Source organism: Mya arenaria, chromosome 3 (assembly GCF_026914265.1).
Source record: "Mya arenaria isolate MELC-2E11 chromosome 3, ASM2691426v1".
Taxonomy (NCBI): domain Eukaryota; kingdom Metazoa; phylum Mollusca; class Bivalvia; order Myida; family Myidae; genus Mya; species Mya arenaria.
Window position 1 is genome coordinate 29,576,448 of NC_069124.1, and position 13,718 is coordinate 29,590,165.

At 33.5% G+C, this 13,718-nt stretch overlaps 1 protein-coding gene across 8 annotated transcripts in view; it reads right to left on the minus strand.

Annotated features, from left to right (window-relative positions):
- LOC128228065 (tripartite motif-containing protein 2-like) overlaps positions 1-13,718 on the minus strand; it is a 33,223-nt gene that overhangs the window by 17,581 nt on the left and 1,924 nt on the right. The window contains exons 1-2 of one of the 8 annotated variants that reach the window (XM_052939140.1): positions 4,522-5,052; positions 1,764-2,270 (exon numbers count right to left, since the gene is read on the minus strand). The exons of 1 other annotated variant lie outside the window; for it this stretch is intronic. In XM_052939140.1, coding sequence (XP_052795100.1) covers positions 1,764-1,877 — 114 coding nt within the window. In that variant the 5' untranslated portion in view covers positions 1,878-2,270; positions 4,522-5,052. Of the gene's footprint in view, positions 1-1,763; positions 2,271-4,521; positions 5,053-9,481; positions 9,740-12,716; positions 13,257-13,718 lie in introns of those variants that run through there. 6 more of the 8 variants (XM_052939134.1, XM_052939135.1, XM_052939133.1 and 3 more) reach the window with 6 other exon arrangements.

Here is a 13,718-nt window from a genome sequence, read left to right on the forward strand (position 1 = left end):
CATCACTCAGACCAGTCATTGAGCTACCCATTATGTACACTGGTCATCAAACTACCCATTACTCAGACCAGTCATTGAGCTACCCATTATGTACACTGGTAATCAAACTACCCATCACTCAGACCAGTCATTGAGCTACCCATTATGTACACTGGTCATCAAACTACCCATCACTCAGACCAGTCATTGAGCTACCCATTATGTACACTGGTCATCAAACTACCCATCACTCAGACCAGTCATTGAGCTACCCATTATGTACACTGGTAATCAAACTACCCATCACTCAGACCAGTCATTGAGCTACCCATTATGTACACTGGTAATCAAACTACCCATCACTCAGACCAGTCATTGAGCTACCCATTATGTACACTGGTAATCAAACTACCCATCACTCAGACCAGTCATTGAGCTACCCATTATGTACACTGGTCATCAAACTACCCATCACTCAGACCAGTCATTGAGCTACCCATTATGTACACTGGTCATCAAACTACCCATCACTCAGACCAGTCATTGAGCTACCCATTATGTACACTGGTAATCAAACTACCCATCACTCAGACCAGTCATTGAGCTACCCATTATGTACACTGGTCATCAAACTACCCATCACTCAGACCAGTCATTAAGCTACCCATTATGTACACTGGTAATCAAACTACCCATCACTCAGACCAGTCATTGAGCTACCCATTATGTACACTGGTAATCAAACTACCCATTACTCAGACCAGTCATTGAGCTACCCATTATGTACACTGGTAATCAAACTACCCATCACTCAGACCAGTCATTGAGCTACCCATTATGTACACTGGTAATCAAACTACCCATCACTCAGACCAGTCATTAAGCTACCCATTATGTACACTGGTAATCAAACTACCCATCACTCAGACCAGTCATTGAGCTACCCATTATGTACACTGGTCATCAAACTACCCATCACTCAGACCAGTCATTGAGCTACCCATTATGTACACTGGTCATCAAACTACCCATTACTCAGACCAGTCATTAAGCTATACCCATTATGTACACTGGTCATCAAACTACCCATTACTAAGCCCAGCCATTAAGCTACCCATCACACACACCTCTCATTAAACTTAGTTACCCCTCACTCAGACCTGACATTAAACTGCCATCACATGGACCTGTCATTAAACTTACCCTCATTCAGACCTGTCATTAAACTACCTCTCACTCAGACCTGTCATTTAACTGCCCATCACACACACTCATCATTAAACTACCCTTCACACAGACATTTCGATAAAGTACACATCACATAGATTTGCCATTTAAATTCCCACCACACAGACTCGTCATTAAACTATCAGTCACACACATTGCCAATATATCTTACTACCTATTTCACACACCCGTCATATTACTGGTATATCTTCAACAGTCAGTCAGATTCAAGTTTCAGCAACCATAAGGATTTTCAAACTTCCCCGGTCCAACATCTCTAGCTAACATGTGAAACCCATGGGAATCTACCCAACTCCCCTTTCAATTCCTAGCTGTAACATTATAATTATGAAGGTTGATCAAGTACCCTCCTACATCTATAGCTAACATGTGAAACCCATGGGAATCTACCCAACTCCCATGTTAACACCTAGCCGTAACATATGAAGGTGGATCAAGTACCCTGGTATATCTATAGCTAACATGTGACACCCATGGGAATCTACCCACCTCACCTTTCATCCCCTAGCTGTAATATGTAAGGGTGAGTGAAGTACCTGTGATGTTGACTCCAGATACATTTGTATCTTCCAGCAGTCAGTCAGGTCCTCTCTGCTGTCCCCACCCTTGGAGTGTTCCATGATACTGACCCCACCCACGGGGCATTCCATGATGTCAGGTTAATAATGTCCTTTTACACAAATATCAACCTGGTGATAGCTTCGGATGTTATGACAGCCATGTTTCCGTTACAATCTTTTATGTATACATGTACATCATTCATATTTCACTATGTTTTTTGAATATATTTCACTATGTTTTTTGAATATATTTCACAATGTTTTTTGAATATATTTCACTATGTTTTTTGAATATATTTCACTATGTGTTTTGAATATATTGTCCACTTAACTGCCAAACTAATTCAATATTTCCAATGAAACCAGAGATCTTTTTAACGGTTTAAAACAGAACACTTCAGTTCATGTAGAACTGCATTTGTGCACAATATTTTCCAAGAAAATATAACCTTCTTTTTTCTGCCATGTGATTAGTTGCATCTGCTAATCACAAAATATTTCATGTCATTATTAGGTATGGGTTATCATTTATTTGGAGGTATGTAGGTTATAAAGACCTCCAAAGAAGTGATAATGATAATGTATTTGCAATCATATTTGTTAACTGACAAGGCATGTCAATTTGAAACAAACATGTTTTTGTCCCTAACAGCTGAATTATATATGCAAAAAAATGGATGCAATATGAATAAATATCGCACCTGCAACATGCACCCTATATTTTCCATACTGGGTTGCTTACTTTATACCCTATCAAAATGGCATCTTTTTTCGGATTCCAATGAATATATGAAACTTTTGCCATAAATAGATCTATATAAACAGATTGCCGACATGATATATATTGCAGGGTTAGTTAGATGAATCGATATGGGATTTACGGGGCGCAGGAAAACATATTTGCTCTCAACGGATATCGATGGCCTCACTTCAAATTGCCGAAGCTGCATTTTTTGGTTTCAGAATTTTTACATCACTAAAATCATAAACGCGAGCTGCATCTAACTGCAAAATGCACAGTAATAGTCCAATGAGAAAATGGTGTTGCATCATGTGATAAAAATGTCGATATTGGACATCTCAAAGAGAAGCAAAAATGCCAAACCTTAAGAAATTGTAACTGCATATTGTATTTTTGGCAATTTGTAGAAAAAAAATGTGTGATCAAATTACCAAATTAAATTCTAAAAAAGTTGCTATTGAAAACAGGACTTTGTAGGTTCGACATTTGGAAGTGAGGCCATCGATATGGTTTTTTGCCCACATATCCCATATCTGGTCTGGCTACTAACCTCGTAACTTGTACTTATGTTTTGTCATTTCAACATGCCTAATTTTTGACATATTGATTTGTCCTTTGCTTAATAAGCTGAAATAAGTTGTCATTCAAATATAGTTTGGATCAAAATTGACATAACCGCATTTAAGAGCGTGTTGTTATTGTCTGTTGTTATTTCTTCAAGGAAATCATCAAAGGTATTGCCGTTAATGCATGGCAGTCTGGTAACGTTGTTGTTATCATGAAAAAGTGTGGATCATTAATTAAATAAAGTCAAAGACTATACTCCCGTCTTCACTGAATACAAATTTTAAAGACTAACAATACTGTTTACTTTGTTTTATAATTAGTTATTGGGCCGAAATAGATGTTGACTTGACTAACAGGCCAGCGTTGTCATCTACATGCATTTAGCTCTCTTTTTTTTTGGTGATTCATGCATAATGCAAGTTATTAAAAGTCAGTTTCACAACAGAATGAATTTTGCATTATAAAATATTGTGCAAGCAGTCCTGATAAAGTTATAATGACATTTGAATCACTTTTTTTTTTTAATTGGTTAGTTTCAACTTTAATATGAATGTTTATTGGCAATTCAGTCAATAAATAAGTATAGCAAGAAAAATGTTGATAAATATGGAATTTAATAACTGGTAGTCATCTGTTTTGAAAAAAACTGCATCTTGTTTGTTCAAAAATTATTTCAACAACTATGGTAATTTTAGATAATGTATAAACCACTCTCTATCGCACACATATGATGTTCGATAAAATCATGATAAATATTATTCATTAATAATAATACTTGAACAAAATTATGCGGTTGCAATGAAACACCGCACTAACCACAAAATGTGCACATGATCGAACTTTCTGTCAACAATATATAGAAGTTTAAATCAAATTTGATCTAATGGGATGATTTTTTCCAAATTATTTTTGACATTCAATAATGTTCATATTGATTAATGTTTAATATGCCGTATTTGCAGGTTGATTCTTCAAGATACTGTTCATTCATATTGAAGGTGTAATTTTATTATAGTTTATATGATTATATTATGTGAGTAATGAGTAATTTACAAACAACGACAACATTATCATTAATGGGGTAAGGTTATTATTAATCAAAAACGAATTGCAATGAAAATTTCTTTCAGCTAAATAAAAAAAGAAGAAAACAATTTGTCATAAACTGCCAGGACATTCTTATTAAACACATGGTCATAATTATTTGCTTCAGTTTCTGCAGACATATTTCAGCAGTAGTGGCGAAAACATGTTCGATTGTCAGTAAACAAAAATGATTTTAACTCTATATACATTATCATTCATTTATTTTGGAGGTCTTTATGAAAATAAAACGTTCCCCTTAGCTGCGTTATATAGGCGTGAGCGTTTAATTTCCTTTTCAACCTTATCATAAATAATACTATTAATACTACTTATACTTACTACAGAAATAAATTCAGAGATACAAATGACTAGCGGTCAATAAGACACGGCTTTGTCAGTAGCTAAATAGTTCAACCATTATATACATTATCATTTATTTTGAGGTCTATAATTATCAAAAATAATTGTGTGTCGGGCTATAACCTATACTTATTGTTTACGGGTAAGAAATAAATGTCCATCCAATTCCTCACCACTATGCGGTTTTTTTCACTTAAGGTTACCTTTCACTATTACTGATCATTTAATATAGTTTTACTGTAAAATATTATCAGTAATTTCTCAATGAGTAATATAATCATTTAAAATGAAAAAGACACTCAAAAAATCCAATTCATTATCCACAGTAAAATTTCCAAAATATTTTCACAAAACGATCTTAATAAACCACAATCCCTATCAAACAGTTATATTATCCATATAAGTTCGAATGCATTCATTGATACGCCAGACAGTTTAAACCTGCTTGTCTCGCTAAACGTTTGTTTGCAACTTGTACTACATACTACAAATACATTTTCTGTTCAGCCGTTGTGATTACATCTTAACTCCCTCAAATAGCAGTTACTAGTAAGTCGACAAATGTAGTCAAAGTGGTTTAACTCACAAAATAAGCTTTATAGTTCACTAGGTTTATATATAAAAGTTCAAATATTTGTTAGCCAGAAGGATTATACCTTTCCCATGATTAATAATTAATTATTCATTTAAAACAAAAATATTGTGAGTTTTTTTGTTTTTTTAAACCATTATTTCTTGATTTGTCGACTAACCAGTCAGAAAGCATTTGAAAGCATGAGCTATGAAATTGCCTAGTTATCCATATCTAAATGGTATTGTTAGTCTTCAAGATTTGTATTCAGTCATGGGAGATGTCTGTAACTTTTTTTATTTATGTTCAAAATCTTTTAATGATGACAACAACGCCAAAGTGGCTGCCATGCATAAAAGACAAGCCCGTGGAAGATTTTCTTGAAGCGAAAAACAACATAAAACAAATATTGTACAATTACAAATCAATTTTAAATGTGTGAAGTTCATTCTAATCCCAAAGTTATTTTAACGACAACTTTTTTCAGCTTAATAAACAAACAAAAACATTAAATTATGTAAAAAATTAGAATTGTTGAAATAACAAAATGTATATATACTTACATATATTCATATTGCTCACGTTTCTTTTAATTACAGATTTATATTTCAGCAAAATTAGGGGCAAGAAAAAAATCGTTTGAAAGGCCTAATTAGCAAACATAAATAACTTCCACTGTTTGGTAATTACGTGCAAACACTTAAATTTTGGGGTTTTATGAAAATAACCCATAAATAAATTATAGTTGTACCCATATATTTCTCAAGACAAACCCCATCCGCTTATGTGTCCACTAATCTCATTGAACAATTTAAGCGGACACGGATTGGACACAGTTCAGATTTAACTGGTTCAGTTTAAAGGTACGAGGACAGCATATGATGATTATGTAACAGACAGCGGACGGACAGCGTAAACATGGAATACTGCTCTTGCATATTAGAAAGAAAAGAACACTCGTAATAATACATTCATATCATTCATTAATTATTAATTGCCAACATTAAAGTTATATGAATTAATTTCAAAATCCATTTAGCGCAATCCATTAATTTAATTATTCTTCAACTTCACTCTCCTTTGTCTGATGCAATAATGAGGCGTTTTAAATATCCATAATTATATCATTGTGCAATAACATCACCTAGACATGAAAGTTTATCTTTCCTTACAACTAAAAGCGTTTGATCCAGGAGTGCAACATGGGATAGGTTTATTCAAGAAGTTCAAACAAACAGTTTGTCAAATGCATAATTGTCATCAACAATGTAAACACTGAAAGAACATGCATTAAAGATTGTATGAAATCCCAGCCAGCTGATATGAGAGATCAAGAATCAACAGTATAAGGTACACAAGAACACCCTTGCTGTCTCCAACTGCATGACAAATGATTATTTCAGCTTAGCATAGATGATTTATTAGTTTACCTAAAGGCACACAAATGATAAGCCTACTTAAAGGCACATTTTTGAAGGGACACAAAATGAAATCAAAGTCTATTGAGCACACTTCTAGCAAATGCCAGATGCCAGCATGCATCCTATTTACTCAGTAAATCAAGTAACATAACTCCACAATTATTAAACTCACAGTAATGGGTCTTGCTCCAAATATATGCATGTGTGTGAACAGCTCAAATTATTTTAAGTTATGGCCTATGAGATTATTTTTTTGCACGACACCAAGACCTCAACATTATTTTTCAAAGATAGTGTAAAATAAATCACATTTCTCTCTCTCCCTTCTTCTATTTTTTCTGCAGCATATATACGTACTGTCCCTTTAATGCAAGGCAGTAACAGAGATGGTCTGTTTGGCAATGGAGATATACTCACACACAGCTCAAGGATATAGGGGACCATGGAAAATTAACGGGCCTTATCTCTTGTCTATACAACAAACAATTGCCTGTTCCATGTTGGAGAGTGTTTTCTTTTTTCATCTATACAAAAGTAGGCAGAGCCTAATCATTCAATAACTACCATGCTGATGAATTACAGTCGAAACCCGTTGGCACGATATCACTTGGTTCAATTTCCTCGTTGGCTCGAACTTGATGGAAAAGACCATTTTAAGTTTACTCTTTGTAAGCATTCCCGCTTAGCTTGATATTTGCGAGGGTTTAAGTATTCTGGCCGGTTCCTGGGATATTGAGCCAAAGGGTTTCGACTGTACAACATTATTCACTTATACAAACGCTAGTTACATAAGGCTGTCCTTGACAACGGTTGTCCTGACAACATGGTACAAAACAGTTACTTCACTCAGTGACCACCCTGATGATTTTTTAAAAAGTCTGGCTGTCTGCCTAAGTAACAAATAGATATTAAAACTGTAAAAGCTCTTCTTCTGAGAGTCTATTATCTGGTTTAACATTACAGAAGTTCTGGATTTGATTCTCTATAAAACACTGTTTTATGTGTATTTTCAGTGCAAATAAAGGAAGTTAATATTTTATCGCATCTATTCTTTTGGCATACAGAGTTGTACAAGTCTAATATGATAAAAGCTGTCCCTTTTGACAAACTTTTAAAGTGTGAAGTTCATTTTGAAATGAGAATAAGACATTGTGGGATGAAAACTTCCTTTTTGATCAATACATAAATCATGTTTAATCACTAACGTTTTATTGCCAACCTTAGTGTCAAAACATAAGGAATGTTAAGGTGAAATATTGTAAGATAAGACACCACAGGAATAACTAACAAACTAGAAACACTGCAATGCATGAAAACCTGAGGTTTTCAACACCTGTGCAAAGAGAGGTTTTGAGCAAATTGAATAAGTGATGGATAAGAATACAGATGAATAAGGGAGCATTTTAGTGCTAACATATTTGTACAAAGACTCAAACCTAAGTGATTTGGACCAAAGACCTTACTTTAAGTATAAGACCTTGATCTATGGCATGGCTCTTGCATGTGAAACACCCTTATGTCATGGAGAAAATTTATGCCACTTTATTTTAAAAGCCATCATTGCATGGCAAAGTTACAACCTGAACATGAAGTACATGACACTAACTTAGGGGCATAACCTTTTGACTAATTGCGCCCCTCCCTCAATACTGAAATTTATTTGGCGAAAAGTGTTGGCAAGGGGGTTGCTCCCCCTCACCCCTCAATTTGCCAGTGCTTTGTCCTTGAGGTCTGACGTGAAGCTCCTTATGCATTACACCATGGTAGACAGAATCATGCTCTTAAAGGGGCTGTACTCCGTATGATAAAATAGTGAAAAAAAAAAGAAAATTGTCAAAAACTGACATAAACTTAGTATCGATGTGTACAATGCATTGAAACTTACTTACTGAAGTACCACATAGTTTACAATTTATTTAAGTTTAGCACTTATTTCGTATTTTTCCATTAAAAAAGACTACTTATGTCTGCCAGGTAGAATTCATTCCTTATGCGTGATTGGCTAGTCGGTGTTATCACATGATATTACCGAGGTAGGTTTATAGCTTAATTATGTCACCCGATTAGAGTAAGCGGTCATAGCTCAGTGGATACGACTGCAATTTTGATGACTGTCAGGTTCGAATCCGGTCTCAGACACATTTTTTCTTTACGCTTTGGTACTTTTTTTTACAATTATGATAACAAAGCTTAACACATTCTATTAGATAATTGTCCTGAGATTCGTTACAGAAAAAAACTTTTTTTGGTGCCAATCTGGTGTACAGTCCCTTTAACTCAAAAACACAATTTTAATAATTTTAATGAATGTCAACTTTGAAACGAAAGTTGTCAACTTTTGAATGTTAATTGTTTTTTATTGGGTTTTTGGAAGATGCATAAAACAGAGTCATTTCATCAGTACTTTTTGGTAGTAGGCAGTTGGATACTGTGTAGCTTTAAAGAAACCTAAATGAACCCATTCATTATTTTATTTTCCAAAATATATTAACAAATGAACTCTTGAAAGCCAAGGTCTATGCCCTTGAATTTATTTTGATCTTTGCTTGAGATCCTTTCATGAAATAAGCCACACATGAGCCTGAACATCTGGTCTCCAATACAGGATGAATCAAGCACATAGATTTTTTGGCTATCAAGGGACATAATTCAGTTTTATAAACCCAAGCTAGACCTTGTTAGACCTTGTTATCTCCCTTTAATGACCCAAATTCTACCTGCCACCTTGGATCTAATACTGTACAAAACGTATCATCACAATATCATACATATTATTGTCAGTACTTACATATTCAGCATGTTAAAGTAGTTCAATATCCTTGCTATGCAATTGTAAACTATGCAATGATAAATTGAAAACCAGAAAAATCAGGAATAACTCAATATATATATATATATATCTAGAAGTAAAATAGATAATGTTAAAACTGTTGAAAGAAAAACATACCATATGTTTATCTTATTCCCGCCATCCATGGTTTGTGAAGATTTTCTGGTATTTCAGATTTCAGATATAAGAAGGTATTCCAGAGATTACAAAACATGTACCCTGCAACACACTGAGAGAAATGTTAACAGACTGTGGTGCATGAGTGCTGGGAGTGCACAGTCATCAAGGGCACCTGGTGTTTGAGTCTCACTGCCGTCTGCATCAATTGTTATTATAGTTCTGAACTTCTGAGTTATAATTTTAATGCACTGTCAGGACACTAGAGAAGTTAAATGATGCAATATTTATGCAAAAAAAAAATATAAGAAAGTAGAACGATTGTTCAGAATTCTATTAAAATTAACAACATTCTTCGCATCATCGTTGTTAAATTTTTTACTGCCCTGGGAGTCTAATTAATAGACTTGTGATTTGCAGTATTAGAGTATTTCTTTCATCATTTTTTTATTAAAATATATAAGCACATCATCACCAGATTCACGTTTAAAAGTTAACAATGATTTTGTTAATCACGTTGTTAACTTTAACAAATTTCTGAACAATCAGCCAAGTATTTTTAAAAAAGAAATATCCCTCATCTTCCAATCATTGTTTTCACTACTTGCAGCATTTAACAAATGCTTGCATCATTCTAAGAAATTCCATATTCACATGCAAATCCTGCCCCATGCAACAAGACCTTTATACTCAGGAACATGTAATGTGATGTATTTGGTAGCACTCCAGAATCAATACAGAGGTCGATGGCAAGGAACAACTGGCCATATACAGCAAGCTGTAGATCAATAGAAAGAAATACAGAACATCAATAATGAAACACCTAATGGAAGGTACTGAGTCTGCATATTATTTATAAAGGCAAGTTAGGAGTTGATAAAAATTGAACTATCAACAACAATAAGACACAAAATTTAGCTACAGCTGTAGAAACATTATAAGCTTTAGGTGAATTTATACCTTAAATAGCTGTATTTTATAGCTGGAATAGCTATATTTGAAAGTACTGTGGGCTACAGCTGTATATTTATATATGTAGCTGTAATTTACCGCTGCAGATATAAATAGAATTCAACAGCAATCATAATAACAGCTATAGCCGTAAAATACAACAGCTTGTTGAAAATATATGGATTAAGCTGTAGTTTTGGTGCCAAAAGTAAAGAAAACAACAGTACACACCATAATGTTTCTTTTTCACAGCACTTTTCCACTAAACAGTCAAAATGTGTATTAAGTTTGAAGTCAATACCTCAAAAACATATGGATTAAGGGAGAAAAGTAGGATTGTCCTGATTTCCAAGGATGGACAAGACAGACAGACATACAAAGGGAAGGATGGTACAAGATGATTGCTATATATTACTGTATAATAACAGCCAAAACATACAAAGGGAAGGATGGTACAAGATGATTGCTATATATTACTGTATAATAACAGCCAAAGCTATAAAATAGGACAGTATGTTTTAAATATTCAGCATAAGATGTATTTTTTGTGACAAAAGTATATATACAGCAGTATTTTATACTTTTTTACACTTTCAAATGCAGCTGTAGCTATAAAATACAGCAAAAGTTAAAAAATATATCGGCAGCTATAATATATTTGATACATGACTTTCGTCATATTGTAACTTTTGAGCCACTTGATACGCCATAAAATATATTCTGTGCACAACTGTTTTGAAGAGCTTCTGTATTTTATATGTTTTTACGCATGTCATTAGCTTAAAGATGTTCATAATGTGAAATATCATGTACCAGTAGTAACAGTAAACATGGGGCATATTTAAAGTCAGACCATGTGAAGACAGTGTAGTTTTTATAAAGTATTTGGCCAGAACTTCTTATCAGGCCTTCAGCCATTATTACATGAACAAAAATGTCTTTGAAGTGTCAATTTTACAACTGAAAACTCTTTCATTTCTACATTAGAATAATCGTAAACCAAACATGTATACTAGGAGACAGCAGTTAGACAATAGTTTCCAAAAAATGTTAAACAGAATATTAAGAAAATGAGACAACTTAATACATCATGTAACATTTATAGTTGAACCTTTTTTTCAATTTTAAATAAAATTTCAGAAAAAAGGTATATCATGCAGTTAAGTGAGAGTTTAATCAATACCAGCACCTGGAGATCAATTAATTCACAATGGCAGCCTGACACAGACTATTCACATTTCAATTTATGAGAAACCATAGTAACAGCTTTAAATTCATCAATATTTTATGCTTTTAACGAATAATCACAATCCATTTTTTTTTCATTTTAGAGATGCATGTGGCAAAAGTTCTTGTCACTTTAAGTTTCCATATGCAGCTGAGTGTAAAAAGAGAATTTTCCATGTAATGGCTTTTCTCTTATTTTCCCCTTGAGAATGATCTGAATGATCCTGTGGCAGGCAACAACTATAGACACTGAAAACAATGAATATCTTGCTTTATCTGACATCAAGTAAAAAGAAAAAAAAGGTGTGTTTTCTACCGCCAACTGATTTTATTTTATTTTTATTATGAAAGCCTATAAGGGCCAATAAAAATTAAAAAAAATACTTCAAAATTGTAATTAAACAAAAGGCATTTTAATGACTTTCAAAAGGCATTTTTACAAGTTTCATCATCATCATCATCATCATCATCATCACACAAAAGAAGATATTGTGCCAAAATTGGATTAAAAGATTCATGTGAGTTTCAAATGGTGATGATGATAATTTTACCATTTTGGGGATATTTACAGGGGAGGATCAAGTAATTGAGGGGGTGAACTTAGGGGCGCAACCTTTTGAAATGGGCACCTTCCTCAGAACTGAAAGTATGTGCTGTTTGCATGGGTCAGTTTGGTGTTACTCCCTCAAGAAAATTTTAACTATTTGTAATTGGAAATGGTGCATCTGGAGCATATTTTATTTCGTTTTTTTTCTCCAATAGTATTATTACTTTAACAGAAGCATATTTATCATTAAATGTCTTTATATCATTTCCAGTGTGTTTTTAAATGCATGTTTTATCAGCTAGAGATTATGCATTTCTAGTTCTAATTATGTGTTTGGATATATAAAATTAATTTAAAGTTTTCTAAGAGTGTCATTAGGCCCTTATATATTGCACAACTTTCCCCCAGACTAAACTATCCCCAAACCAATGCAAAAACCAATCGTACATATAAATGGCTTTATAAAGAGATATATTAACACATTTGAGTTGAAACTCAATTTATTCTTACCTGATATTCATTTTGCTGTGTAATGATGACCAAGTTCAAAAAATAATTATTTCACGTCGCAAATCCAGAATGACCTTCAAAAACACAAACACATGTACAATCCTCCAAATTAATAAAGATTTAAATACAACGTCTTATCTTTGTTTTTAATGAATTCCACTGTGTACATTACAAAAAGGCCGTGACATTAGTCCAATGTCAGCAAGTTTCTGCCATGTTTATCAGCTGTGTTTGAGCTCAGTGCTATTAAGTATACACATGTGACAAGCTGACCAAACATTCATACATTATTTAATACTCTATTGATCAATGCCAACCACTTTCCACCATATGCTTCAACATATGTATGTCCACAGTTCATATGTAATAGACACTTTCCTGTTTTGTAACTTGAAGTCTGTTGTTAAAGCTTCACTCTCACAGATAGATTGTTTTGACACCTCTTTAATTTTTTGTCTTGGAATGAGCATATTTTTGTGTAAATGTCCGGAAACCAGTGATATAAGACTGCTGACAAAAGAGCAGATCGCAGTTTTCATATTTACGTTTGAAAATTGATGTTCTATGGCTAACAGTGTTACTAACGCTTTAAGAAACATGAAATTTTCGAGAGTTTACCACACAATTGAGATCTGTTCTATTGTGAGTTATCTTATATGACTGAATTGAAGGCACTAGTGCCAAAATGAGCTTATTCTGTGACAATTTGTTTTTAAAATGGTCAATTAACTGTCAATTTGTGAGAGAACAGCTTTAAAACCATTAAAGTGAACTAGCCACATCAATATGGTACATAAATTATTCATCAGATGTTTGAAACAGTAAAAAATCCTTTTATTCCACCGATAATTCTCTATAAACCACTGGAAAGCACTTATATATTATAATTCAATAAATATTGTTACACACAAAAATATTAGTTTACCAATTGACAAAACAAGTTCAAATATTTAATGGAGGAAGTTCCTGGAACATTTTAAGTCGTCATGATAATTTATGCTC